The 27,648-nt window shown below is 49.7% G+C and overlaps 1 protein-coding gene across 1 annotated transcript; it reads left to right on the forward strand.

The window, feature by feature from the left end:
- The first annotated feature begins 638 nt into the window (after window positions 1–638).
- On the forward strand, window positions 639–27,622 carry RHPN1 (rhophilin, Rho GTPase binding protein 1). The gene is made up of 14 exons (XM_010584245.1): window positions 639–737; window positions 10,508–10,626; window positions 16,175–16,268; window positions 16,664–16,741; window positions 17,746–17,870; window positions 18,178–18,344; window positions 18,893–19,080; window positions 19,247–19,403; window positions 21,491–21,610; window positions 23,866–24,060; window positions 24,351–24,427; window positions 25,677–25,823; window positions 27,113–27,271; window positions 27,428–27,622. Exons 1-14 carry the CDS (start codon window positions 639–641, stop codon window positions 27,620–27,622), a joined length of 1,920 nt encoding a protein of 639 aa, XP_010582547.1.
- The last annotated feature ends 26 nt before the right edge of the window (window positions 27,623–27,648 follow it).

A 27,648-nucleotide genomic window follows, 5' to 3' on the forward strand; every position in this document is an offset into this window, starting at 1 on the left:
ATTCACCCCGGGGTGGGGGGTTGTAGGGCTGTGGGGTTTGCCCCCAGCTGGGGCATCTCGGTACGGGAGGGTTTTGTTTTTTTTTGGGGGGGGTACCCCCTGGCTGAAGCATCACTGCAAAGAGGGTCTGGGGAGGGTCCCCCCCAATCTGGGGGGTGTCTGGGGGGGTTTGACGCTTTCCCCCCCTCATTCTGAGGTAGCTTTTGCAGGTGGGGGGTTGCCCCCCCACCCTGCATCTGAGGTAACTCTCACAAGGGGGGGGTGCCCCCCCCCAATCTGGGGTATCTCTTGCAAAGGGGGGGGTCTGTGGCGGTTTGCCCCCCCCCAGCTGAGGTAACTTTGCATGAGGGGAACCAGGCTGTGGGCTTGCATCTACCTAAATTTGCAGTATAAGAGAGCAGGGGCTAACGGGGGTTTAAGCCCCCCCACCCAGGACAGGACTGGGCTCTGACCCCCCCCCTATACACCCCCCCCCCCCTGGGGGCTAGCAAGGTGTGGGGCTAGGCCAGGAGAACCAGAGAAGCCCAAGGAGGGGGTCCAGTAAGCCCCAGAGCCACCCAGTAAGGTCAGGTAGGAGCCCCCAGTTGCGCCCCGCTGCCCCCAAATTTCAGCCCGTGGATGCTGTGCCACTGGAGATGATGCCACCTGAAGAGAAGAGCCCAGACGGTGGCGAGGAAGGGGACAGGGCAAGTGGCCTCGTCCTCCTGCAAGCCCTGAAGAGCGGCAGCACCCGAAAGGTGAGGGCACGGCGGTGGGGGTGTCACGGGTGGGGTGTAGGGTGGCCAAGCCATCTGAGCGATGGTCCGTGGGGATGGTGGTCCCCCGTGGGTGGTGGGGGGGTCCATCCTGGCCATCAAACCGTGCTGGGGGTGTCGGGGCAGGGCTTGGGGGGGGGCTGGATGGGGAAAGGGCTTGGTGTGTGATTGAAATGGGTCCAGTAGCATCCGTAGGCAGCCCTACACAACCGTCTCATAGTTCATCTCTTAAACTCTGCTCCTCTACCCCATCTTCCTCCACTGGCTCCACCTGCAAGCTTACCAGTGACTTCTTTTAACCAAATTCTCCTCTATTTTGGTTTTTCTTCCTTCCTGCCCATAAGAAGATGGTCCAGCCAAGCACTGCCTGCTCCGTCACCGTCGGAGGTACCGGGCAGGGTGTTCCTCACTGGCACGTTTCTTCCCCCCCGGGAGCTGCCCGCAAGGAAAGTCGGTGCAACGGCGGCCTGGCTATGCGTGCGAGATGGGGCCGATAGCTCCGCTGGCGTCACTCGTTTAATTAGTAACAGCGGGGTGAAACCCATGGGGATTGTCCTCGGGCTGCCATCAAACCCGCTGCTCGGCTTTCTCTGCCGTCCCTTGGGTGTCAATGCATGCTCCTGGGGTCGAGGAGGCTTTGAAGAACACTGCTTGTTGCAAGAAAAGATGAGTAAACATTAGTTTTTGGAGCTGTTTAAGTGTGTCTTCCGTTAGGTCTATCCCCTGGGAGCCAGCTTTATAAACTTGCAGTGAGTTTGCCCTGTAATCTGATCTCTTCTTGCAAGTATATAATTTTCAAAACTTGTTCTTCAGCAGAGAGCGGCATTTCTGCGGCCCGTTGGCAAAACAACCCAACACCTAAAAACCCTCCAAAACCCCCAACAACCAAAAAAGCAGAACTCGGACAGAGGTGGGTTTTTCTTCTTAAGCAAGGGTTGAGATTGCAACCTCGGCTGAACAAGGATCAATCTGATCTTGAGTCACTTGAGCCTGGCCTCTTTGACTGCAGCTAAAGAGGTTGCAACCTTAAACCAGGTTGGCGTTTACCCAGGGCCTTGTCTAAATAGCAGGTGCTGCTTGTAAGGAAAGATTAGCAGAACTTTTTTTCCCCCAATTTATTCTGCGTACAGACAAACCATTTCCCTTGTATGAGCACTTGGTTTACCCTGATTGGATCTACGGGACAGTAGCACAGAGGAGAATAACATAGGAAAATATTGCAGGGGAACTGGCAGGGGATATGCAGCATCTGTCATAACATGATTACTTTTTTAATTAAAAAAGTAATCACCTGATTAGATTTCCTACTAATGATATCAGTTGTTTATTTAGAAGAAACTACCAATATAGTCTCTTCTAGTTGTTTTTTCACCCTGAGAGCATCAGGAGCTGTGAATGCTGGCCACTGCATGTTTGCTCTCTTGCAGGGGATCTCAAATGCTGCTGTGATGGTGATTTTTTTTTTTTTTTTTTTTTGCCTGGGTTCATGTACTGGGGCAGAAGATTTAGTACATCTGTTTCCTGCTGGCATTCTGCCCCAGCCCTCATGATGCCCTGTGCCTCCCCCAGCTCCATGGAGCAGTTTCACTCTCCTAAAATTCAAACTCTGGATGAAGGTTTTGCTGTTTAAAAACCCAATTCCCTGTATTTTTATCCTCCCCCCCCCATTTTATTTTTCCTTCCTCTTGCTGAGTGCATTAGCCAACGGTGAGGGCACTTCGTTGGGAAATTTAAAACCTTAATCCTCTACTCATTTGTTAAAAGGCTGTGTGATGTAACCATATTCTCAATAAAAGGTTTTAGAGGTTTTAGCTGGTAATGTCTCCCACAGAAAAACAGCTTGCAGCCGGACTGCTTCATGAGATTAGTTTCATGATAGGGACTTTTATGTATAAATAGATGTCCAGGGAGCAAAAACATGTGTTGTGACCTACTGGTTGTCTTGTAGTAACAGCCCATATTACTTTCTGAAATGCCCTTGGCTGGGAGGAGAAGGAAATTATCGATAATCTTTTAAAAAGGAGAATTTTAAAACCCGCTTTTGTGTGCGGAGTAGTTCTCTGGCTTTTGTTTTGCTTTCTATCCCACGGGCTAATGTGGCTAAACTGGGGTCACTTGGCCACTTGTCCTGTACTGACCTGACTCAAACTCGTGGGTTGCAAAGAGGAATAATAATCCCAGTTGACAGCTCTGACTCTATCAAAATAGCTTTTAGACTAGTGTGATTCTGGAAGTAAAACTGGTGCTGAGAGGTTGATGCTCCAGTTAGCCTATTTCTACAGCAAGTTTTCCAGCTGCTGGATCATCTGTGCACTTGGAAACACTCCTTTTTGGGGACAAAACTCTGTGTTAGGAAATATTATTGCCCTGAGAGTGGATGAAAATAAGTACCTGCCCTTTTTTTTTCTTCTTTTTTTTCAGATGAGAGATGTTGTAAGCATTTACTGGGTATAGACCTGTAGGGTTGAGGTTGTACATAGAGACCATGTGCTCAATGCGCAGGGCTGGGGTCATGGATCAAGGGTACCTCTGTTAGTGACAGTGGTAGCTTGTGTGTCAATGCTTCCTAGAACTGTAGAAATTGTTGTCATCTTTGGCTGTTCCTTGTCTCTGCACAGGTATTTTTCTCTAGCTTTTACTACAGAGCAAATGTTGATATTCTGGAGTGTGTCTTGATGCAAGCAGGGTGATTTAGTGGAGAGCAAACGGAGCTTGGACTTGACCAACTCTCATGGAATTGCCCGGCTTTGCCTGAGTTACGCTTCGTGGTTGGTGCCTGACCCTCCCAAGCGCTGATCTTCAGCTCTTCGTTCACCATCCCTGCTCGGGTTGAAGGCTTCCTGGGCACAAGCTGTCTGGTCTCCTTGTGCTTCAGCACCTTGTGTTCCTTCACATGCTGTTTTCTTTAATTGCATCGTAAGCACAGACTGGTAGTGCTGGAAAGGTTGGTTGGTCTCTTGCTTGGTGGTGGTAAATGCTGTGGGAGCTCACCACCCAGGATTCACTGAGCAGACAGCTCTGAAGACTGAGGACCTTTAGGGTTAGCAACAAACCCAATCTGGCACGGCTTTGGTATTGCCCATCCATCCCAGTCCTACCTAAAGGAATTGCTCCTCTGGATGAGAGGACAGTTTGCAGATGGGATGACTCATGATGTCCAAAGGTTGCTGTGGCTCTATCTGGAGCATGACCCTTGTGGCTATCAGTTGATATTTCAGGCTTGGTTTGTAGCCTTGCTTGGCTTTGCCTTTGGCCCCAAAGTTTGTTTGTTTATTTATTTATTTTATTCTGACTGCCAGTTCTGTCTCTGTGTGTGTAGAAGGAGCACCTGGGTGGCTCTTGTGGGAGCTGCAGGGGTAGGATGAGATGAAGTGGAGGTGAGACACGGGGAGCCAGGCTCCAGCAGAGCTCCTGCCACTTTGTCTGAGGGGTGTATTTATGCCCCAAGCAACCAGCCTCAGCAGCTGGTTGGTATGAGGAGGGAACGAGGGCAGCACTGGAGAGGTCAAATGAGTGAAATCCCACCAGGTTGTCCAACAGAATTGTTGAACCATGTCCTTTTCCTTCCCTGGGAAAGGGTTGAATAATAACACTTTTGATGCCTTTTGACTCCCTTCCGTTAAAAAAAAGCAATAAGCTGCCCATTCCCTAGAATGGATAACTTAAAATAATCCTTAAGGCTTTAAGGAACATATGCAGCAGTTCGGTATAATGGTAATGCTGAAGGCAGTTGAGGCTTCAGGGGATGTAGCAGATGAGCATCATCAGTACCTTTGCTAAATGCAGCTGGGCTATGCTTGACATATGCATGGTATCCACCATCTCCCCAGTTGGTCTGAGCAGTGGAAGCTGAGATGGGCCTAATCCTGCCATTAGTTCTCAGCTATGTCCCTGAGTGCTGGTTGTCCAATATCAAGCATGTCACTCTGCATTGTGAGACTGGGTCCGAGCCTGTGTTGTCTGATGTGGGGTACCAGGACTGTGGTGCAGATGTGCTGCTGCCCATGTGCAGTGCTTGATCTTAATGACAAATCTTAAAGCAGGTAATTGATTTCCATCCAATGAGGTTATTCCCTCGTTGAAAAAAAGAGAGAACTGTGGGTAAAAAATGCCTGACTTCTCTGAAGCAGCAGCTTATCCCTTATATATGGCACTGCCAGGCACCAAGGGTCTCCATATGTTTGTATACCCACATGGCAGTGATACAGGACTGGCTGGCGCCCTGCTCCCCTTCCAGCTTTCTCCTTGAACTTCCCTGTCCTTGGAGATGGGAAGGTTGTCTGCCTGGCAGTGGGGCTGGCTGTAGAGCCTAGGTCAGCAGCTGATGACAACTCGTCTCACCACTGCTGTATTATGAATGTCTGCAGTCTACGTGCAAATTAAACTTCTTTCATTTCTCCTGCTATTCTGTGGGCACTCTCCAGCCACTCTAACTGGCAGAAGTCCTGGTGGTGACTGTTTTGTGGCTAAAGCTGGTCTTGGAGATGGCGTGGCTTGCTCCATGCTTCAGCAGGTGGGCTGTAGAGCACATCTTGTGATCCAGCCAAGCTCTGCAAGTATCTAGGAGCTGTCGCTGCAATACCCATTGGGGATATAACTTAACCCCCAGCTGCAGAGCCCTTCCTGATTTCTCTGAAGAGATCCATGCCTGGCTTTTACCAGCATGCTCCTTATCTGTGCCTGTTCCGCTGGACAGGGATGCAGCAGCCCCTCAAGCAACTGGATCTGCATCTCCATTTCTCTCTTGCTAATCACTTTAACAGCATGTCCTAGGATTGTGTTTTCCCTTCTCACAGGTGTCACAGTAACAACCTGCAGTTGTCCTTTGATTGCTTCATATACTCAAGTTTGGCTTTTGCTCAGTTGCTCCCAGTAACTGAGCTCCTGTTCTTCTAGCAGAAACGAAAGAGCAGAAATTAGTCCCTTTGTGCATGCCTTTGCCCTTTGGACTTGCTGACATCCACCTCTTCCTACAGGTGATTAGGTTTGTTTGTCATTAGTACTGGGAAAGCTGGGAGGCGGTGGCCGTATTTTGGCACCAGCGTCACAAGTGAAGCTCTAGGTGTGCCTTGTCACCCAGACATATCCAAGCTTCATCTCCTTGTGTTTGCTGGAGATGTAAAGTCCAAAGTACACTTGGTGATTATCTCTAAACAAACATTTCCTAAGGACTTGCTTATAGAAGGAAACCTAACCATGTAATTGCCCTGTTTAACACCCAGATGGGTGCTCTTGAACTGGAAGGGGTGTTGGGGAGTTAACACCGTTACATCATTGTATATGTTCCCTGCAAAGATAGGGTTTGAGTTGGCAGAAGCCTTGACATCCCTCAAAGGGGATCTGTTTCTCTTGGCCTCCTCTGGAAGGGGTCTTCTGGCCTCTTTCCTTTTCTTCCTTACGTGGAGGCATTGGCTAAGCACTTTCTGCAACACTGTCATCTTTCCATGCTGAGGGTTGAACGCAATGTTATTTGGCAGATGTCTTCTGAGCATAAAATGGCCTTGCTACAATGATACTGGCTCTAGTCCTGCTTTGTCAGAGGCAATAAACTTCAGAGCTGGACACAACTTGTATAACTTAATGACCCACACCTCATTCATTTTCATGGCTTTCTTAACATACACCACCCTCTGTGTGCATACGAGCTGTGCTGTTCCCTAGCTGCTACACAATTTATGGCCTCTTACTGGAAGAGTTATGTGCTTGCTTCTCTTTTGTAAAAGCTTTAAACTAGAAAGGCTAAGAAGTCTCATGTTCAACCTGGCTACTTCTTAAGCACACAAATTTACTTTTCTATTAATGTCCCTAGGTGCACCCCAAAGCCCAAGAGTCTGGTTGAAATAACACATCTTTCTTCTGACCTTACAGGGTTGACCTCAAGAGCTTGTACAAAGAAGAATTAAGCAAGGAAAATCCCTTTTATAACCCAGCAATGGGTTTTGGTGGTTTTTTTCCCTATGGCCTCCTTATGTAAGGCATGCTTAAATCCATCACTGCTTACTTTAGAAACTCTCTACTGTACTTTCTAGGTTTTAGTTGCAACTTGGAGAGTACGGGCACAGGCAAAGTGTTGGGTTCCTTTGAATGCAAGCTGTTGGAGGATGGACATGCTCTCTGCTTGACTCTCTATCTCCCTTATCTACCTTTTGACTTAAATATGGCCTTTTTTGCTTGTGATGTTGTTTCGTTTCATTTGCTTAGCCCAGGTTAACTCACATCTTACTCTAGAGCTGAATTTCCTTCTTGCACCCATATTTGTGAAATAACATTGTTTCTGCAATGCTCCAGGAGCAGCTGGAGACTAAGTTTGGTTGTTCTCCACGGTGGCCTTGGCATAATGCTTATATTGGTCCACACCAGCCAGGGATAATGCTTTGGGACCAACGGCAGATCCTCTTGAGGCAAAATGTGTTGCAATCCCATGGGTTACTGCAGTTACCCTACTTCATAAAGGGTGAGGAGGAAAGCAAGGTGTGGGGAGATCACAAAAAGTCCCTAAGGGCAGCAAGTCTCGAGATCCTGACTCGACATCCTCACAAGGCTTTGGCATTACATCAGGTGCTCCAATACCTGACTTTCCGGTACCTTTTTTCTGTTGGCTTAGGAGCCTGGATGGGAATTGATAATGATCTTATTAAATCTGATTGAGAAGACACCCAGTGTTCAGATGGGGAAGAAAAACCTCACAGCTCTACAAATGGCTTAGTGTCTCTTGGAGGGAGAAGTCTAAGCAAATCCAAATGCCATGATGTCCTGGATGTGGTTGAACCATGTTTTGTCCCCAGCTGCATCAGGGCTTGCAAGCGTTCCTGGACGTCAGCTCCTTTGTGCCCTTGTGAAAAGATGAAGTGATTAACAATTATCAGTGCTGCTCTCTTTGCGTGCTTGAGAGGGTTCTTGTTCATCAGCTTTGACACTGTGGTGACTTGAATTTTACCTCTTGGTGCTGTCTCAATCCAGGCATGGGAGACTTGGGAGCTGCCAAGTCAACTAGTTAAACCCCTTAATTGCTTTTGCAGTGAAGAGGCTTTAATGCTGTCTTTGAATATTTCGTAGAGTCATCCTAGTGTCTTCTCATGCCACTCTGCATCTCGCTTCTTTTCTTACTTAGCTGCTTCTTGCATTGCCTCCAGACGAAGAGGCATTCATGGACCTTCTCTGTGGTTTTGGATAGTCTTTCCACTTGTGCCTCTTCCATCATCTCTCACTTGCAGTTCCTCTGGCCTCCTGCCCATGCATTCAGGTAGTTTTTGTTCTTCCCCTGAAAAAAATCTTGAAATCCTCCAAGTGCTTTCAGGCAAACCTTTGCAAGAAGTGGAGAGGTCTCAAAGGTGAAACCTGTGGAAAGAGCTGGAGGTAGAGAAGAGGTGCTTTCCACCTCCAATAGTTCCTACAAGGGCTGTTGAGTTGTGGATGGATTTTTATGGCTCTAGAGGCAGAGACGGGGCCTGCATCCTGCTCACTTGCATGTATTTGGACATATTTGCATATGCATTTGGCTTGTGTGTCTCTGGAGCTGACAAGCGTGCACAGCTCTCATCTGTAAACCTGAGGGGCTGTTGAAATTTTAATAAGCACCACCTTCTCTTTATGGCATCTTTTCCCCCCCCTTAAGCCTTAATTTCCATATATAGGTTAACATCTCACACTGTATGAAGAAACATCATTAAAGGCACAATGTTTGTAATCATCAGCCTTTAATTAATAAAAGAAATGCTTGTGCAATATCTTGGGCTGCTGCATGAGCAGCTACTTTCTGGACAAGAGTTTGGTGCTGTCTCCTTTGCTTTGAGAGCCTCTGGGTGCTCAGATTTGAGTAGTGCCTGCATGGTTGGGTTGGGTTTTGGGTTTTTTGGAGGGGTTTTTTGTTTGGTTGGTTTTTTTCAAGGGACATGTTCAGCAATGACCCAGCTCCTTCTTGCTGGAGACAACCTGGCACGGTCCCTTCTTGGGCTTCATGGTGTTGGATTCTTCATCCTCTTCCTTTTTCTTCCAATTCCTGGATTTTTCCCTGGGGAGCGAATGGTATGTGCAAGATGAGTGGGTTCCCCAGTGCAAATCCAGAGGTAGCACTTCTGGACCAGCCGTTCCTGTATTTGCTTCTGACCCAAGACTTGTGCAGCTGTTGGGCTGCTTTCCTTAACGTCCTACTTAATTGCTTTTCCAGAATAATCAGGGTCTTGTGCTTCCAGCTTGTTCCTTCAGTAATTTCAACAAATTTATGGATTACTGTAAAGCACTAAGCCTGCAGATTTATGGACCAGATGGAATGACTGTTTCAGTGGTCTCCAATATACCAATTAGGAGCTCAAATCTTTCACTTAAATGAAAATGCCAATGTTAATCCTGGACCCTTTTCAAAGGAAGCACCACTTAGTGGACTTCAAATAGGAGAAATTAATTTTCAGAAAGCTGAAGTCCATGAAAATGCAAAATTTTCCATTCCCTACTTACTAATCAAAGCTGGTTGCATGGTTTTTTTGAGCAAGGATTTATTTTCTTCCTTTCCTACTTCCCCAGAAAAATCAAAGAATGTATTAGAAGTAAGTTTTCCCAGAGTAACACTGGGACCTACAGTGTTTTCTGGAGAGGTAACCAAGCGTTCCCCTGGCTTGTTGGATTTGAGACTGTTGTGACCTGTCCTGGAGGATGAGGTGAGACCTGGTGAAGTCCACTGAGATCTCTACAAGGAAGAAATTAGCTGAGAAGGTGTTTTGGACAGGACGAGAGCTGGCACTGTTGGAGCTCTGTAGAGTCTCTTGGGTGGCGAAACCCCTTCTTGATGTGGAGGCAAGGGGTCCACCAGCCTTGGTGGAGGGAAAGCAGTGGGGAGCAGGGCAAGACCGATGTGCATAGCAAACAAAGGTTTTCTAAGGGAAGCAAGAGGGTGAAATAGTGGCTTTGAGGAATTTCTTCTAGTGCTACAGTGGATCTTAATATGTTCTTGGAAGGATCTGCTCATGCTTTGCACTGGTGTATGAAAAGCAGGCTAGGTAGTCTCCATCCTCTTAAACTGGCCAGCCTTGTGCCCTCCCAAACAGGGGGTGTTCTTCTTTTTCTTTTTTCTTTTTTTTTTTTTATCCAGGGGTCTTTTAGAGGCTCATTTCATCCGTCTGAACCTCTTCTCGCACAATGGAAATCATGTCTGCTTGGGCAGAGCTTTTGTGGCCCTAGATTCGGAGACCCTGCTTGTGGCAACCTCTTTGCCTGGGGCATCCCATAATAACCTCTTGCCCCCATGAGACAGGGGGATATCGCCATCTGTTATTTCCTGAAGTTGGAGATTAAATGTGTTTCCCTGTCTGCAGAAAGTCCGAGCCAAAGCCAAGGAAGGAGACAGGGATGGAATTAATTTACTGCTTTGTGCAACTCATTTCTCCACCCCCATGAACTCTTGACTTGCTGCCTGCACTCAATTCCCTATAGCCGGCGGGCGGTGGGAGCGCTTATAGACATAGGGTCACATCTGTTCCTGAGCTCAAGGGTTATATTGAGCTCATCTGTAGCTCCCTGGGTCTTGTCTTGTGTCTGGATGGTGAGACCCTGGGAAAGAGATGCTTAGTTCCTGTATCCTTTCATGGTTGTATTTGGGAAGCCTTTTCTGAATAGCTTTGAAAATAAATTGCTGTAAGCAACAGGTAGTATTAGATAATAAAACTGTTATTTTGAGTGCAATGCCAGGCTCTGAAAATGCCCTTTTTAATCCACAAATGGTGGGGTTTTTTTGGTGAGACCCTGCTCCTCTCTTTCAGCAGGGCTGTGACCCCTTTGCTCAGACCCAGCGCAGCAAACTGCAGCATCGCCGGGCACGGATTAACCAGCAGATCAACAAGGAGATGAGGATGCGAGCGGGGGCAGAAAATCTCTTCAGGTGAGTCCTGGTCCCCAGAACATCCTTCTGGCCCAGGGATTTGGCTGGTGGAGAGAAATATGGTCTTGATGTCTAGCAGGCAGCTGATGCTGGCACTCCATGGCTACGGCTGGGGTTTGCTCGGTCTTCCCTTGATTTTGCAGCATTCATCCTAGAAATGCCTGTCCTCCATTCGGTGCAATGCTGATGCTGTGCAGTTTAATGAAAAATTATAGTTTTAATGTCCTGGAAGCCTGGTACAAAGCAGGGTGTGAGCAGATGGAATAATGGGAATAAATGTTTAACTGGGATTGAGCTCGGACTGCAGAGCTCCTGCCTGATAACCCCAACAAGTGGGTTAAATCCAGTTTTAGTCCCCATCCCAATGCTTCCATCAGAGCAGAATCTGAAAATACAGGTATGTCTTTGCAGATGGGCACAGTCCGGTGGCTCTTCACCCTGTTAGAAAATGCATTTATGGGATGGTGCAAAAGCTGGCACCTTTGCATGGCTTTTGGATTGCGGCTGGTCCAGCAGAAGCAGAGCCAGCACGTTACTGCCTTCCCCTGTAGAGCGTTCATGATGCAATCGCATGAATTTTTGCAGCTATTTTATCTTTTTTTAACACAAGGATAACCTTTTTTTGTAGCTTTTATGTGTATCATGCTCCTGTAGGATATTGGAGCACATATGCAGGGTGGGCAGGTCTGTTAATATAAGAAGATGTCATAAGGCTGCCCTAAAATAGCTTTTTTTTGGTATATTTTGCCAGTTCATTGATTATTTTTTGTTCTTCCTCCCAATAAAATAAGATTGACTTTTCACTTCTGAACTTGAATGATTTAACATCAGTGGTGTGTGCCTATTGGACCTGGAAGAAGGGAGTAATAGTTGCTCCACCGAACTATAGGAAGAAATATAGCCGTGGGGCTTCCCCAGGGGAGATGAGGCTACAGCCCCCATACCCCACTGCTTCAACCAGGCTGCTGTGCCTCACATAATTAAAAAAAGGCCATGAAATCCCAACGTGTGCTGCTCCACACGACTCCCCTTTATTATTAAAAAAAAAAAAGTGTGTGTGTAAATATGCTGGCTCAGCAGAAATGTGTCTGGCCACAGTTTTGGTGCAAACAGCGGGAATTGGAGCTGCGTGCAGGGGAGTGAGCAAAAATGTGGTGCAAAACACATCTTAATTACTTGGCCAGGGAAATGCACTAATGGGGCTCTTTTTTTTTTTCTTTTTTTTTTTTCTCTGGATCAGCAGTTTGAATGTCCTTTGGTAGCAGCCACTTTTCCTCCCTCCCACAAGTCCGCTTTGCAGCTGAGTAATAATGTTGGTTTCTGGGTGCTACGGTGCTCAGAGCTTATGAAACATGGGAAATCTGGGGGGGCGAAGGGGAAAAAAAAATCATGCTAGTGCCTGAAATTAAAGCCTGAAAGGGGGTGTTATGTTGTAAGTCTAAAGGTTATTGCTTAAAAATTATAGACTTGAGACTTGCGTGGAGAAACTTCCTTTGCGTCTCTCTATGCCAGTGCTAAATGCAAATAGAAAAAAGCTGTGGATTGCCCAGCCTGGAGCAGACTTTGCAGCTGAACTTGCTGGTTTCTTTGCCTCTGCAAAAAAAAAAAAAAAAAATCCCTGCAACTCTGCTTTTAAAAAAATAATCTTCTGAACTGTTCTGTTCAGCATATCGGTCTCCTTTCCTGGAGAGGTTGCCATGAATGGTGTGTTGGAAAAAACGCACGTGGTGTTTGCTCAGCAGTGTTAAGAGGGTTTGTTTGCTGGATAAATAAATGGGCAGAGGCAGTGGAAACCTTTTCCTTTCTTGTTCAAATACTGAGGCTGAGGGAAGCAATCAGGGAGATAAAGGTGTTGCCAATAAACCAGTTTCTTAAAAAGAAATTTAAAAAAAAATCAGAAGTCTTTTTTTTGGTGTTAGCTAGGCAAACAGCTGATAACTTTACTGAGGAGGTTGATGGAGCTATGTAAGCTCTGCATGGTCACACGGAGATCAGAGTTTGCCCCAGACAGGGAGCATGAAGTGCCTCAGTGCAGGTTTGCTCATGGAAATGACTGAGTGCTTCCCTAAATTACCTCTCTGAGAGGTATTGTGCTCTTAATTGTTGCATGTGGCACTTGCATAGTGAAAACTGAAGTGCCCCGAAGTGATGTTGGGCTTCAAAACCTGAACCTGGTGACCAATCCTGGAAAAACTTGCATGTGTGTGCAAAATCCTGCAGAGCAAAATTGGGCTTTGCAGGGCGATACATCCTTTCTGCTGCAGAGCAGGGGTGAAAGCACTGATCAGAAATATATTGTGTATATGCAAATGTTACCCCGGTGTCGCTGGGTTGCAAATCAGCACAAATCAGCTATTGGTAACACAAGAAATTAAAAAAAAACAAAAAACAGATATTGTTGCCAGCTGGGAGCAAGAAGGGGAAACTCTCTTTAATTCATATTGGAAGAAAATTGTAGCCACAGCAGTGATGCACCTATGTCCTAGAGGTGTTGTGATGCGTGGAGGACTAAAATAGCGACTAAGTACTGGTTTATATGGAAAGAGGGTGATTACTGTGCTGATACTGTATGGGGAATTGCAGAAATGCTGAAGGATGTTTAAATGGCAGCGGCCCTGAAGACCTTTGGATCTGCTGTGGTTTTGCTTTGTTTGTTTAGAATAAAAAAATGCTTTGGTCTTGGGAAATCCCAGCAAAGGGGAGTCAGGGGAGGAGACACTAAAGGATCAGCATCTTAAAAAGAAAAACAGCATAGCTCCTTCTACTGCCCTGAGCCAGGTCAGGGCAAGGTCCCTGAAGGATGCTATCCACAAAAAAACAAGTCAAAGGCAACATGCTCTGCAAAAGGTGGGGGAAAGCGATGCCCTGACTGAGCAGAGCTCATGCATGTGTTGTTTTTCTTGGAGCCTGTCATGATTTAGCATGAGCAGCCAGAGCCCCTTTCAGCCAACAACTGCAGGCTGTCAGTTCTGGGTTATCTCTCCCCGCTTTCCTTTGGAGCAGATAAGAAGGTTATAATCAGCCTGGGAGTTTGTCTTGCTGGGAGCAGGCAGCTGAAATCAGTCCTTGGTGTTTACATCTCCCGACCTGCACGAGTGGGGAAGGGAGAGCAGGGTCTGGCTCTACTAATGGGTACACACAGCAAGCCTCTTCCCTTGCAGAAGGGTTGTTTGCACTGAAAAATAAGTTTTTCCTCTTCAAACACAACCATAAAGCACTTCTATTTGGTGTGGGAGAGTACCTTGAGTACTCATAGCTGAATCTGAAGCTACACTGGAGGCGGGGGCATGGATGGGCAAGGGGAACATTGCTCTGGGGCAGAAATAGCAGGTTCATCTGAGTAGGGTACAACACTGTAATGAGTTTTGCCTGGCCTCTACCTTCAGGGCACAGTGGTCTGGATACTCTGGCTTCCCTGGTCCCAAAAGGCTGAGAGAGTTGGCATTGTTCAGCCTGGAGAAGAGAAGGCTCTGGGGAGACCTTATAGCAGCCTTTCAGTACTTAAAGGGGGCTTATAAGAAAGACAGACAGACTTTTTAGCAGGGCCTGTAGCAATAGGACACTGGGTAATGGTTTTAAAGTAAAAGACGGTAGATTTAGACTACATATAAGGAAGAATTTTTTTTACAATGAGGGTGGTGAGACACTGGCCCAGGTTGCCCAGAGAGGTGGTGGTTGCCCCATTCCTGGAAACATTCCAGATCAGGCTGGACGGGGCTCTGAGCAACCTGATCTAGTTGAAGATGTGCCTGCTAATGGCAGGGGGTTGGACTAGATGACCTTTAAAGGTCCCTTCCAACCCAAACTATTCTATGATTCCACGATTCTATGTTCTCCCACCATGCTTTTCCCGGTGCATGGTCCTCCTCAGGGGAGGATTGCTGTACTCCTGGGGACAGAGAGAGGTGCAAAGACCATCAGTGTCTCCATCCTGCAGGTTGCTGCAATGATATTTAATGTAGGACCAGGATGATCAGCATGCAGGATTGTGTTAGGGTCGCGGGGTCTCCTATTGGGAGAAAGCCAAGGGAGCCCATATCTCCACCACTCTTGGGTGTTTTCTGCACTCAGAGGGTCTGTTTGCAGTCTCTGAATGTAATCCTGGCTCTTGGGCCTTCTTTTTCTGTGCTAGAGGTAGGGATGCATGCAACATCTCCTGTGTTGCATGCATCCTCCCCAAGTTCTTCCTTATCAGGGATGCTCGGCTTTTCCAACCTGCTGCTTGTTTGCCCTGGTTTAAAAAAACCAGCGGCAGCAGCAACCCCAAAACCCTGCCCAGGCTGAACAAAAGCCCCTTTGTTTGCTCTAGGCATTGGATTCAAGCGGAAATCTTGTTAGGGAACGAGCAATAATGGCTTTTCTGCACTAATTATAGCTCTTGAAGCTGTTTATTCAGTATGAACAGATGAAAATATGGGTGCAACCTCCCTATCCCGCTCCCCAGGTTTTTGCAACTTTCTTTGCCTCTTTTCCTCCCTGGCCTAATGAGTGATGTGCTTACAAGTTATCAGTGGTTTCTGGAGGTAACGAGATGAGGCTGTTCTGCAAACCTGGGTTGGCGAGGGCTTGATCCTGCCTGACCCACCTCCCATCGTGCTCTCTGCCAAACTTTCTTGTCTCTTTAAACCAGTCCCCTGGGAGGCCAAGTATCTGAGGATGTGGTAACATGGCTCGGTGCCAGGGCTGGGGACATCCCCGAGGGATAGATGAGTATCAGGGAAAGCATTTGTGGAGCCGATGTGAGCTGCAGGTACTACGGCGGGTTCCCATTCCCCATCTCTGTATACAGGAGTTGGATGATGGGTTTAGCTTTGGGGCTCTTTGCAGGGCTGTAATTTTCCGCATGCTCCAGGCTCTGCTGCTTATACAGACCATTTCTTTACTTCTTGGCAGCAGAAAATCAAAATAGCTGCTAAATCCCCCAAAAGATAGTCCTTCCTGGCTGTCACCCTGCAGCGCTTCTTCCTCAGTGCTGCACAACTGCCCTGGTTTAATACTGAAACACGAATCACTCCCCAACTGGGTGTTCCCAGTGTCGTCGTCATCTTCAGCATTTTACAATATCGAATGGGCTCTGCGATAAGAGCTATTATTAGACAGCTGCTTTAAATAGAGGTAGAAAATTTCAATATCAGATGCAGCACTGCAGCTTGAGCAAGTCCTTATCAGCGCCAAAGCCCAGATTAGCATGTAGGAGTGGGTGAATCTGTGACCTGTGCTCGTATCACGCATTGTTCCCAAGGGCTGGTAATTAAAGCAGCTTCGTTACTGGAGCCTATTTTGTTGCTGTTGTACTTGTTATGGACAGAAAAGCAGAAGCTGGAGGAATAAGGGTGATGGTTTCAGGTTTTTTTCTGCGCACCTCCCCTCTCGCGCTGCCGTTCCCAACATCACATTGGGAAGAGCATCCTTCTGCTGTGCAGAGTCAGGTCCTCTTCTAGCTTTATCCTTTAATAGGAGCAGCAGAAGCTCAGGGCAAAAAGCCGCTCCATTTTAGTCCCTGACACCACAGGGTCTCTCCAAGGCTTTTAAACCAACCACCAAATAGGTTGTTGTCTTCTTCCAGTGAGTCCATCAGTGTCCCCATGATCCCTTTGGGCCTGAAGGAGACAAAGGAGCTGGATTTGCTGGTACCACTGAAGGTGAGCATCAGGGTTTTGCATGTTTGTTGAGATGCAAGATGATGGACTTGAGTGACCATGCACTTTGGGGGATGTTTCAGCACATGGGTACGGTTGGGCACTGTAAAGGAGGTGCTGCAGCAGCTGCAAAATATTTTCTGTTTTGGAACAGCTGCAGAAAAAAAATTATGGGGAGGAGCTGGACTTAAAACATGGGACAGTGGGAGATGAGGACCTGGAGATGCTGGAGAGCAAGAGCTGGGCAGGGGAGGAGATGTTTTTCCCTGGTGTGGGTTTCCTTGTGGGGAGAGCTGGCAAGTTGCTTATACAGAATCGCCCGAAGTCACCCTTTATATCATGAAAATCTGTTTTGAAGGGTGGCTCAGGATTTTCTCTTCTCTTGTTTCCCCATCCAGGATCTCATCAGTGAACACTATGGAGAGGAGGGCATTTTGTTTGAAAAAGAAATCAGAGAGTTCATGGAGCTACGGCAGGTCAGTGTCCCTTGAGTTGCAAAGTCCAGAATTGCTTGTTGGAGGTGCCACACTTTGCCCTGAGGGTCCCCTCATTCTCTCTCCAAACTGCACCCTTATCCTTGTGTCTCGGGGCATGGGATTCCCATGCTAGAGCACCTCGGCTTCAGTTCATAGGTTACAAAATATTACAGACCATTCAGTAATTGTTTTCTTTCTATGTCCTTTAACTCCCTGCTATCCTAGAACTGAACAGCAATAAAAGTTACAGTGCAATCCATTACTGGTTTATGAATATTAGTTCACCCCCGGCAAGGCTAAATGACTCCTCTCTCTCCAGCTAGTGCTTGGAGAAGAGGAAATATAAAGCAAGCCAGTAAAGGTGAATTTTCTTCTGTCCTATGAAACAGATCTCATAAGTAACTTCAGATTTTGCCTTGCTGTGAAGCTTTGATCTGGGAGAGCGGAAAGAGGCTTGCTCAAGCCCTTGTGAAGGCCCTGATCCTGCTCTTCAGGCTGCGGGAGAGGAGCTCTGCAAAGCCAGGAGCTGGGAAAAGCCCTGTGGTTAAAATTAGGCGTTAGGAGAGGTCTGACCCTCCTCCTTGTGTCAGGTCAAAAGCTCAAGGGCTTTTTTATTAAGAGCAAAAAATCCTATTTCTTCCCTAGCATTTATTTCATCAGACTTTGCATGAGTTTCTCTTAAAAAAAAAGTAATAATCCCAGCTTGGTTTAGATGAACATTGCCTCCAGCACAGCTCCCAGGCTGCTGGCTCTGGATTTGGGTGCCTCAGCACTGAATTGGTGCCTCCCTGACCTTTCCCGCAACTCAACCTGTGTTGGGGGGGCTGCCTCCTGCTGCTGCACAGCCACTTGTCTGCTCTTGATCTGATCCTATTGATCTAATAACTAAGGTGGAGTTTATCTACCCCTGGGCTGGCCAGCATGTGCAGCTCCATAAATCCGACATTTCCTTCCCGTTTTCCCCCTCTCCTCTCACCCACGTGTCTCATCTCCCATCCCCGCAGGCAATGCGCACCCCGAGCCGCAACGAAGCTGGGCTCGAGCTCTTGATGGAGTATTACAACCAGCTCTACTTCCTCGACAGCCGTTTCTTCCCTCCCACCAAAAGCCTGGGTGTCTTCTTCCACTGGTTGGTGCAGCTTTCCCCATCCCACCCAGGACATTACGAGTGGGGAGGGAGCCGGGGCCAAGCCTCCACGACGGGATTGCTGCCTTGGCAGCAAAGCCAGGACTGGTGGACACGGGGAGCTGGGTTTGCTCTCGCCCTGGGTGGGTTAATTAGGGGAGGCAGGTGAAAGCACATTCCCCACAGGGATGAGCCATGGTGGGAACGATGGCTGCGAGCCCACGCGGAGCGCTGAAAACCCTCCAGGCTCCTCCTGCGTCCGTGGGTGAGGAGCCAGGGATGGGCAGCTGTTGACTTTTCCCTTCCCCAGGTACGACTCCCTGACGGGGGTCCCATCCCACCAGCGGGCGCTGGCCTTTGAGAAGGGCAGCGTGCTTTTCAACATCGGAGCCCTGCACACCCAGATCGGAGCGCGGCAGGACCGTGCATCCCTGCCGGGGCTCAACCAGGCCATCGATGCCTTTCAGAAGGCAGCTGGTACGTGGGTTCCCCACTTCCCTGGCTCCCCAGGGGCATGCAGGCAGCATTTCCGTGGGGTGGGAATAATCCACGTGAGTGCAAGAAGAGGAGGGAGCAGTCATACAAAGAGGGATGGGGACAGGGTGTCTCCAAGGGACCACAAACCAAGTGCAAGTTGGCACCACGCTGCTTCTGTGTGTGATGAAGAGGAGCTGGGATGACCCAACAGCCACCCAAAGGGCTTTCTCTTGCCGCGTGGCAATACGGATGTCCAGCTGGGGAGAGGAGAGATGCTGATCTGGCTGTGAGCAGCTGGGGAAGAAAGGGACCCTGGGACTGTGGTCACCCAGGGCTTTGGAGAGGAAAGCTGTGGGCACAAGGATGGTTTAGATAGCAAGGGAGGGACCCCCAACCTTTTTACCCACTGGTTATGGTGAGGTGTTTGATGTGCAAGTGGGGTTGCTGGCTCTTCTCCTGTGATGCTGGTGGGGAAACCTTTGTGTTCCAAAAGTCTTACTCTCCTGCTTACAAGCCCGGTGGCTACCAGGAGCTTCTCCCTCATGCAGGTGCCTTTAACTACTTGAAGGAAAACTTCTCCAACGCTCCCAGCCTGGATATGAGCGCCGCCTCCTTGAACATGCTGGTGCGGCTGATGGTCGCCCAGGTCCAGGAGTGCGTCTTTGAGAAGATGACCTTGCTGCGTGCCCAGCACGACTTCCTCACCTGGCTGCAGCTTGCCCAGGAGGCGGCAAGGGTGAGCACCTCAAGAAGGAGAAGACTTGGTGGGGCTGTCACCACTGGAGAGGCTCCTTCTGTGGCCACCAGAAGCCCAGGAGAGGACAGCCTGCTGTCCCTGTCTCCTGATGGATGTCCTATATCTCAACCCATGGCTTAGCAGCTTGTCTCTTGATGCCCCACAGGTGGAATATGTCTACTCACTGGTACACCAGACGATGACCCAGGCCCACGTGAAGGATTACGTTCCCTTCTCTTGGACGACCATGGTCCACGTCAAGTCGGAGCATTTTAAAGCCCTCTCCCACTACTTCGCTGCCATTGCTCTCTGTGACTGCCCTGGTAAGTGTTATAGCTCAGAAGCAGCTGCCTGCTCAGCCAAGTGCTGGCTCCACATGGTAGCCTGGTGTTTGGGAGAGAATGCAAAGAAAGGTGAAGGGACACATGCACAGTGTAGATGGATCCAAAACCTAAAGTTTCTGGGATGCTCTGAGCTGTTGATCTTGCTTCTTGACTCAGCAATTCATGCACAGGGCAGATTTCCTTTCTATTTCTGGTTTGCAAAGTCCTTCCAAGAAGGTGAGCAAAAAGATGCTGTAGCGATGTCACCTGCAGTTGCCTTTGGGACTGGGTGGGTAAAGAGGGGGTCAGCTGCCTGCTGACCACACGTGTGCTGGTGTCCTCGGCTGGGTATCCTCCAGAGGCACCCAGCTCCATGTGGTGGGCCAGCTGGGGCCTTCAAAAAATAAAACCAAAAATACCCCAGGATATCCCTGGACAAACTGGTCTGGGCTACTCAAATGTAATTGCGAGCCTTGCGGTCAGCTGCCCTGGGCATCCCAGGGTGGTGAGGTGCTGGCAGCAGGGTACGCGTGGCTGTGCCGGAGCTGGGCTTACATGGCTACGGGGAGCCAGCTGGAGCCTGGACGTGGGATGCAACCTATGATTTCCATCTGTGCCGTCACTGACGCTCAGGCAAGCAATTTCAGGTCAGGCAGAGGATCTGGGGGCGGGCAGCCGATGCACGCTGTGACCTGTGGTGCTGACCCATCGCTTGGTGGGGTGGTTGAGGACAGGCTGGGGGATTTCTTGAGGGATGGCTGCCGAAAGCAGTGCTGTGTCGGTGACGGCTGCCAGACTGTCCCAGCATCCTCCCCCACTCCGGAGCCTGCCCAAAATCTTGCTGCCGGGCTTGTGCTGTGTGGGCGTTGCAGAGGCAGGATTGAGCAAGGAGAGCTGCTGGGGCAGAGACGGGAGAGAGTGGGGTACAGTGGGGCTGGAGCGGCTTAAAGAGAAACTGCAGAGGACAGTGATGGGGCCAGGTTTGCATGGAGTTACAAGGGACAGTGCAAACCTTTCCCCTAAAATTTTGAGGCTTTTTGCCTGGCCTAACAACCTCAGGTGCCGAGGGAAATACAAATCTGCAGGAGTTGCCCGATTTGGGTGTTTGAGAATATTTTTGCTCCATCCAGAGCATGCTGTTGAGATCTCACGTGCCTGCTTGCTGCCTTTCCCTGACCCCCTTGTTCAGAATATCAAATCTTTCACTCCCATAACCAGCCAGCAATAAATTCTTTATGCTGCAGTTTAATCCCCCAGGGATGCTGGCCTGGAGAGGGTTAGCACAGGGAGAGCCAGCTCTGGAGCTGCTGGTTCCCAGTCTGATGGGTGCCTATGCTGGGGGTGCTCACCAGGCTTTGAGATCTAATATTCAGACCAACAAGCCCACAAGGCTCCCTGGAGCCCTGTGAGCTCCTTCCTATCACACTCTGTGCCCAGTCAAGGAGGCTGCTATCCAACCCTGAGCTCCCAGTGAGGCAAAGGGGATTAGGAACAGCTTTGGCTGGAAATAAGTATGTAAAAATCATGTGTACAGAGCCCCGTGCGGTGCTTGGAGCACCTGTGCAAGCTCTATCCATCTCAGTTTCTCCATTGAAGGACCCTCTTGGTTGCACTGCAAGCTCTCTGCCTGTGCAGAGGTTGCAGGAAGGAGGGCTCAGCTCCCAAATTCCACTTCAGTCTGCCCAGCTCTTGTGCTTTAGTCGTTGTCTGACTTGGCTCCATGTCACTAACCTCCAGGTGGGGAAAGCCCAGGGCTCTTTATTTCCAATCCTGCTTCCAGACCAGAGCAAAGGAGGGAAGGAGACAAAAGAACCAGATACTTGTGCTGTGCACAGGACAAATCCTGTACTTGGCTTCAAAGCCCAGTGCAGCCTTAATGGGATACCTCCTCCCTTTCCCATTCAGTGATGTCTTGGTCGTTGCAGGGTGTAGTTGGGTGGGAGAAAGCTGCTGCTGAAGTTATTTGGGCCACGTGAACATGGTTGTGGCTTCCCGGTCCCCTCGTCCCCACTGCCACAGGGGTCTGGGTGGCCGAGCAGTGCCCTGACTTCTCTCTAAGCCCGTCCCCATCCATTTGTTTCACATAGCGGCATCCGATGCTGAACTGCCAGAGCAGGAGAAGGCTTTTATCCAGTTCCACGTCACCATGCCAGAGGGACCGTCGCTCCGCATCCTGCTGCAGGACCCTGAGGAGAGGAGGAAGCTGGGTAAGCACATTGGTGGGAGCAAAGCCCCCCGTTCTTCCAATGAAACCTCGATGCACAGGCAGTGAACCCCATTGTAACCCTGCCTGTGTAGGCATGGTGTCCACAAAGGAATGTGATGAGCTGTTGGGGGATGTTTCCATGCAAAGATGCCTTTTGTTTTTTGCTTTCTTTGAAAAGAGCCTCTCCTGGGAAGGCAGGAAAATGTCACAGTTCTCTTTTAGGGTGTTGAGGACCAACTCATGCTGCTTGCACCAACCTGACCAGCCAAGTTTGACAGTAAAACCTCAAACATTGAGGTGTCCTGAGCCAGGTAACGTCACCCAATGCAGCATGGAAAAATCCGTAGGAACACAGAGATCCTGGAAGCTCCTTGGCTTGGGCTTGCTGCTGACTTGGCTTGATAACAAGAAGACACAGCAGATGCCAGGGGGGTGGCTTTTTTAGCTGTGTCAAAAGGCTTGGGAGACGAGAACTTCCTCCCATGTGGATTTTCAGCTTCAGGGGAAAAACAGAGCGTTGCTTATTCAGCTGAAGTCATGTTTTGGCAGCCCCTCCCCAACGAGGCTGCAACAAGACCAAGCTCAGCGCCCTGATTTTGGGGTGTTGTCTGCTGTTTGCCTCCCCCATGAGCTGCCTCCTGATGCCCTTTCCCCTCATTGCACACATGTGAAAGGAGACAAGTCCCAGTAGGAATAAGTTTGTCACGTCGCCGGCCCCAGCAAGGTCCTCCTGGCTGCTCAGCTGGATTTTACTGCTGGGGATGGGAGGTGGAGGACATGCATGAGGACATTTCTTAAATGAACCCCAAAACCAGAGCATTATGGTAACACCACCCCAACACCCTCAGCTGCTGTCATCTGGTTTCACGATTTGCATCAATGCAGCTTCCAGCTCTCTCTGCTCTTCTTGGGGGGAATGGGCTCCATTCAACATCTGCTGGTGAAAAATGAATGGGTGGATACCAGCCTCAGCTCTGGTTTTGGTTTACAGGAAGGGAAGAAGTTTGTGGCATTAAAATAATCTCCTTGGAAGGATATTTTTTTCCCCCCTTCCCTTGTCTCCTAGTCTTATAACATTGTGTTTTATCAGACATGGTATATTCCACCATCTTCAATAGAGTGGAGCCAAAAGCTTGCACAACTTCTATGCTCGACCTCTATTCCCAGTGATCTCTTGAAAATAGCAGGAGTTGATGATATTCAATAAAACGTAGTTGCTTTCTTGCCCATGGATGAGGTTGGCTGTGGGTGCTTTGATAAAATATGGTTGATTGCACTTGATACAATTATTTTGGAGACTCTCTTCCTCTCTGGTTTCCATTCAGCCTCAGTATATTTCCTCGATTGCGACTTCTTGTAGGGAAATCAGAGGTCTTCGGGCCACTGGCTGTGGTCCTTGTAAGTCTGGAGCAAACCCTGATCATCTCTCTGGGTTATGTTGCCACCGTGTGTCCTAAAACTGTAAATGCTACAGGCACACGTGTTTCTATGATACGTGTGTGTATATACGTGTATATATATATAGCTTTTTCCGTAGTTTAGCGTTGGATGCTGGTATCTTGGTTGCAGTCTCTTGCAAAGGAGATGTTTGCATTGATACCCATGGGTCATCGTGATTTCATCTTTTCTGGCCATTTTTCGGCCGCTCCGTTTTCACAAGGGTGGAAACACATTGAAGGCAAGTTGAGAGGAGCAAAGCAAGTCCAGACACCGAAGAAGATGGAAAGCAGGACCTGCAGGGCAATGAGAAGGCTTTGCTTAGCCTAGAGAAGAGGGAGATGTGTTGCATCTTCCTGAAGCTAAAAGGCTGTCACCAGGAGGATGGGGCTCGATCGTCCTCCATGTCCCCCCCAGGGGACACAAGGCGATGGAGAGAAGTTAATTTGCAAAGGAGATTGAGGTTAAGCGTTAGGAGGGACTTCGGGGGCGGTGCGATGTGGTGGCGGCTCCTTCGCCGGCATTTTTCGGGAACATCTGCCAGCTCCGCTGCCGGCACCGGGGGAGCGAAGTAGGTCACCCTTCAAGGTCCCTTCCCAGCCCTACCTTGGGGGCTCGAGCTGACGGCTGGGACCTACTCTATTTAGCGCACGTTGAATGCCTGGCAGGCTGCGAACGTGACTGGGCTGTCCCTGAGTCACGTCGGGTGACACAGCCGCGAAGGCTGCTGTCATCCGTGGGCAGCCGAGCGAGCGGAGAGGGAACGGCGGCGGGGCTGCTCCGCTCCGCTCGGGCTGCGATCTCTCTGCTCCCTTGCAGGCAAAGCTCACCTGAAGAAAGCCATCATGAAGCACGAAGAAGCCATGAGGATTCACGGCTTGTGCAAGATCCTGCGGAAGATGGATATCCTCCAGGAGGTCCTCTCCTTTGCCCACAAACGCTCACTGAGCAAATACTCGGAAATCGACCACGAGGAGGACTTCTTTGAAACTGGAGATGCCCCGGACATTCACCGTAAGTGGATTTTTGGGGGTTCAGCTGGGGAGGGGATTTCTGGCAGGTTGTATGAGGCAGGCAAACTCCGTGGTGAGTTCGCGGCATGTCGCTGTGGACCAGAGTTCCCTGCATGGTGGTGGAGCATCACAGGTGGGAGTGGGGGCTCTGGGTTGCATGTCTGGCAGCTGCATGAGCAGGTCCTGGCTCTTATGGGTCCTACCATCCCCCCTCAGGGAGCATGACATAGAGGCAGCAGCTGCTGCAACTACCTGACCCCAGTTTATGTGCTTTTCTCTCCCTACCACTAGCCAAAACTCACCAGAAACCAGAGATAAAATCCCCCAACTTCTCCCAGGTGAAGGTGACCGACCTCTTCCATAGGCTGGTACGTACAGCTACGGGGATGGAGGTTGCCCTGAGGGAGCAGACATCTCCTCCTCCTCCCTTGCATGCTCTGCTTGCCTGGTTTCCTTCCTCCCCGCAGCCTCTTCTCCTTCTCCCGGTGCAGCCGCTGCGCTCGCAGGTGGCTTTCCAAGGAGGATAAGCCACTTCCTCGCAAGCAGGGACCCGTGCGGGAGGAGAGCTGGGAGGGTGCGGATCTGTCTCTGCAAGACCTAAATGGGTCGCGAAGCTCCTCTGGCACATGGTGGAGCAGGCACAGGCTTTTTGGGTGGGCTTTACCCCAGAAGGACTGACAGGACCCTTTAGAGGAAGCTTTTTGGGGGCAGGATGGTGCCAGCTGGGAGGCACCAGGAAAATCCCACTGGACCTTTATCCCTACCCTCTTTAGCTTTTACAGGGTCCTGGGGAGTAGGGCTGAGCTTCAGGGCTGCTGTGGGACTCAGCTGTGCTGTCCCCATCCCCCAGGCACCCCAAGGGCTGTGTAACACCCCAGGGAAAGGTTGGGCATCTCTGCTTTGTACAGCCCCAGGGTAGCTGTGTATATCCTGCTCCTGTGGGAATAGAAACGTAAGAAAAAGACAGGAAAACAGGAAAGATATGGGGGGGATCTGACCCTGAGGGGGTGACCTGTCCCACCGCCTCGCACCCTGCTACTGAACCACCCCAGCTGGGCTGCATCCCCCAGAGCCAGGCAGCGGTGAAAAACTTCAACCCCCATTGTCCCTCTTTGGGTGAAGTTGTTGTTTTTTTTTTTTTTCCTGAAGGGGAGAATTAAGGAGCCAGCTCTGCCCACCGGAGCTTTCTGTTTCATTTGCTCCAGGATTATAGTGTCTAAACTGATGCCAGATCGCTGACTGTGCCGAGATGTCCTCCTGCCTTGCAGGACCGCAGCACTGCTGGGAGGATGTCCAGACCTAAGCTCTGGGCAGAGGGTTGGACCAGAGACCTCCCAAGGTCCTTCCCAACCTGCATGAGACTGTGCCTGCTCATAAACCCAACATCTGACATGGGCTTTTAAGCACCTCTAGCTTTATAGTGCATAAATCTGTATTTTGGGGCATGCAGGCAGGGTAAAACACCAGGCAGGCTCAAAATCACATCCTTAAAGAAATGGAAAAACAGGCTTTCTTGCTCTGCCTCCTCCCCATCAGTGTATGTTTTACAAGCTTGCATGTCCCCAGGGAGTTGTTCTTGCACCAAAAGGTGCTTTCCGTGTTTCTACCTTACCGCAGGGACCCCTTTCGGTTTTCTCGGCCAAAAACAAGTGGTACCCAGCACGAAGAGTCCACCTGATGAGAGGAGAGAACGGTTTTGGGTTCACACTGCGAGGAGACTCCCCGGTCCTTATTGCTGGTGTCATCCCCGGGGGCTGCGCTGCCGTGAGTACCCCAGGCTCTTGCTGTCCCTATGGGGATGCTGGAAGTGAGGTGTCAGGGGTTGCCTTGAGGGGTACCAGGTGGTTTTAGGTCTTAACACTTAGTTGGTAACTGCATTGGTGTGCTCAGGTGGAGACTCAACCCTTGCCGGATCTCAGCCTGGGGCTTGCAGATGGGTGTCACGAAGGAATTGAGACTTATTTTTTTTCGGAGACAGCTAAGGAAAAAATACAGAGGTTAGCTCAGTTTTTAACTGCTGGCAGCCTCTCTTTGGCAAGCACCCAGCTCCCTTCTCCCCCATTTTGGGATGTGACAGTGGATAGAACAAGATGGCAAGTCTGAAACGCAAGTTATCTCAGTGAAAACTCACTGTATGGGCTTTCTGATGTATCAGGGGTAACTTTGTTTTCCAGCAGAAGCTTGCTTGGAGCATCCTGGTGGGGTGCCCGAAGGTCTTCCCCCTCCCTCAGCACTGTTCAGCATCAACCCTGCCATCCAGAGCCCAGCATCGCTGTAACAACATGCTCCTTAGCAGCAAAATCACATTGCTTTTTGGGAGACTAAGTTCTTCTCAAAGACGATATATGATCCATATCTGGAGCACCGTTGTGTTCCCTGGGCTTCATTGCACTCAGCTGGCATGGGATTGGACTCCAGACAGACACCGAAATGGGGGTGTCCCTGGGTGGACAAGTTTTTCTAAACTTCCATTGCAGCTCGCCTGGTGTGTGCTGACTGAGTTGCTCCTAGCTCTGATGCTGTCCCCACAGCCCCGAGCTGGCACATGCTTTCCTTCAAGCATATCAAGACCCTTGTTGATGCCTTGATGGATGAAGGGTGTGCAAAGAACCTTGCTGAGCCTGCTCTGTTTTCTTAAGGATCAAGGCTTGCAGGCAATATTTTTTTATATTTTTATTCTGGAGACCTGCAGCATTTAACCTTTATCGAAGAGTCAGAGCTGGATGCGCTTTTTGCAAGGCTGCAAAAAGTCATGGGGCTGGGAGTTTAGAGCATGCTGGATGTCAAGCGTGGCCATCTCCAGCAGCTGCAAACGAGACCCTTAGTCCGTAGAGCACCTCACTTTTGCATGCACACTGCAAAGCAGATGTAAAATCTTTAGGATGATGAAGGCATTAGCTGTCTTGTGCTGTAGGTGGAGGGTGGACCCCAACCCTCCCTGTGGCCCATATCTCTGCAAAATTGGGACCTACAGAGCAGGGTGGACACCAAGCAGACCTCGTGCAGTGGCATCCATGAGCTCAAACATGTGCATCTTCTGTCTTCCCCCGCAGGAAGCCGGGCTGAAGGAGGGAGACTACATCATCTCGGTGAACGGCAAGGACTGCAAGTGGTCCAAGCATGCCGAGGTGGTGCAGCTGCTGAAGAGCACTGGGGAGGAGGGAGTGGAGATTGGTGTGATAACCCTGCAGGGCTCGGAGGCACCAAAAGCCGTAAGTCACATCCCAGGCCTTAGGTGGGAAACTGCAGAAGACATTCCCCAGTGTCTTTCTGCCAGGCTGGAGGTGCGGGGCTGAAGCTGGGCATCACGTCTGCAGCCCAGGTGCCACCCTGGCTTCACACCCCTTGCTGCTCCTCTTCCCAAACAGGCGGACAAGAAGGCAGCGGCAATGTCCTCAGGCAGCGGGATGCTGAAGAGCAACAAGGAGAACAGCCGAAAGAGCCTGATGAACAGCAAGAGCGCCAGCACGCTGCTCGTCTGGAGCAAGAAGAGCAAGCGGAGCAAGAAGAGCACCTACGGCATCCCCTTCACTGCGGTGGGAGACAATGAGGCTATGTACTGAAGCAGCTACCGGGCTAGGTCATGTCC

Source organism: Haliaeetus leucocephalus, unplaced genomic scaffold, assembly GCF_000737465.1.
Source record: "Haliaeetus leucocephalus isolate CR32 unplaced genomic scaffold, Haliaeetus_leucocephalus-4.0 Scaffold953, whole genome shotgun sequence".
Lineage (NCBI taxonomy): Eukaryota > Metazoa > Chordata > Aves > Accipitriformes > Accipitridae > Haliaeetus > Haliaeetus leucocephalus.

Excerpts from the sequence above, each read along its gene's own strand:
- RHPN1 (XM_010584245.1), top strand. The coding sequence starts at position 639 with ATGCCACCTGAAGAGAAGAGCCCAGACGGTGGCGAGGAAGGGGACAGG. Across the intron at positions 10,627-16,174 it reads GGGGCAGAAAATCTCTTCAG|GTTGTTGTCTTCTTCCAGTG; the intron begins GTGAGTCCTGGT and ends ACCACCAAATAG. Across the intron at positions 21,611-23,865 it reads TGAGGAGAGGAGGAAGCTGG|GCAAAGCTCACCTGAAGAAA; the intron begins GTAAGCACATTG and ends GCTCCCTTGCAG.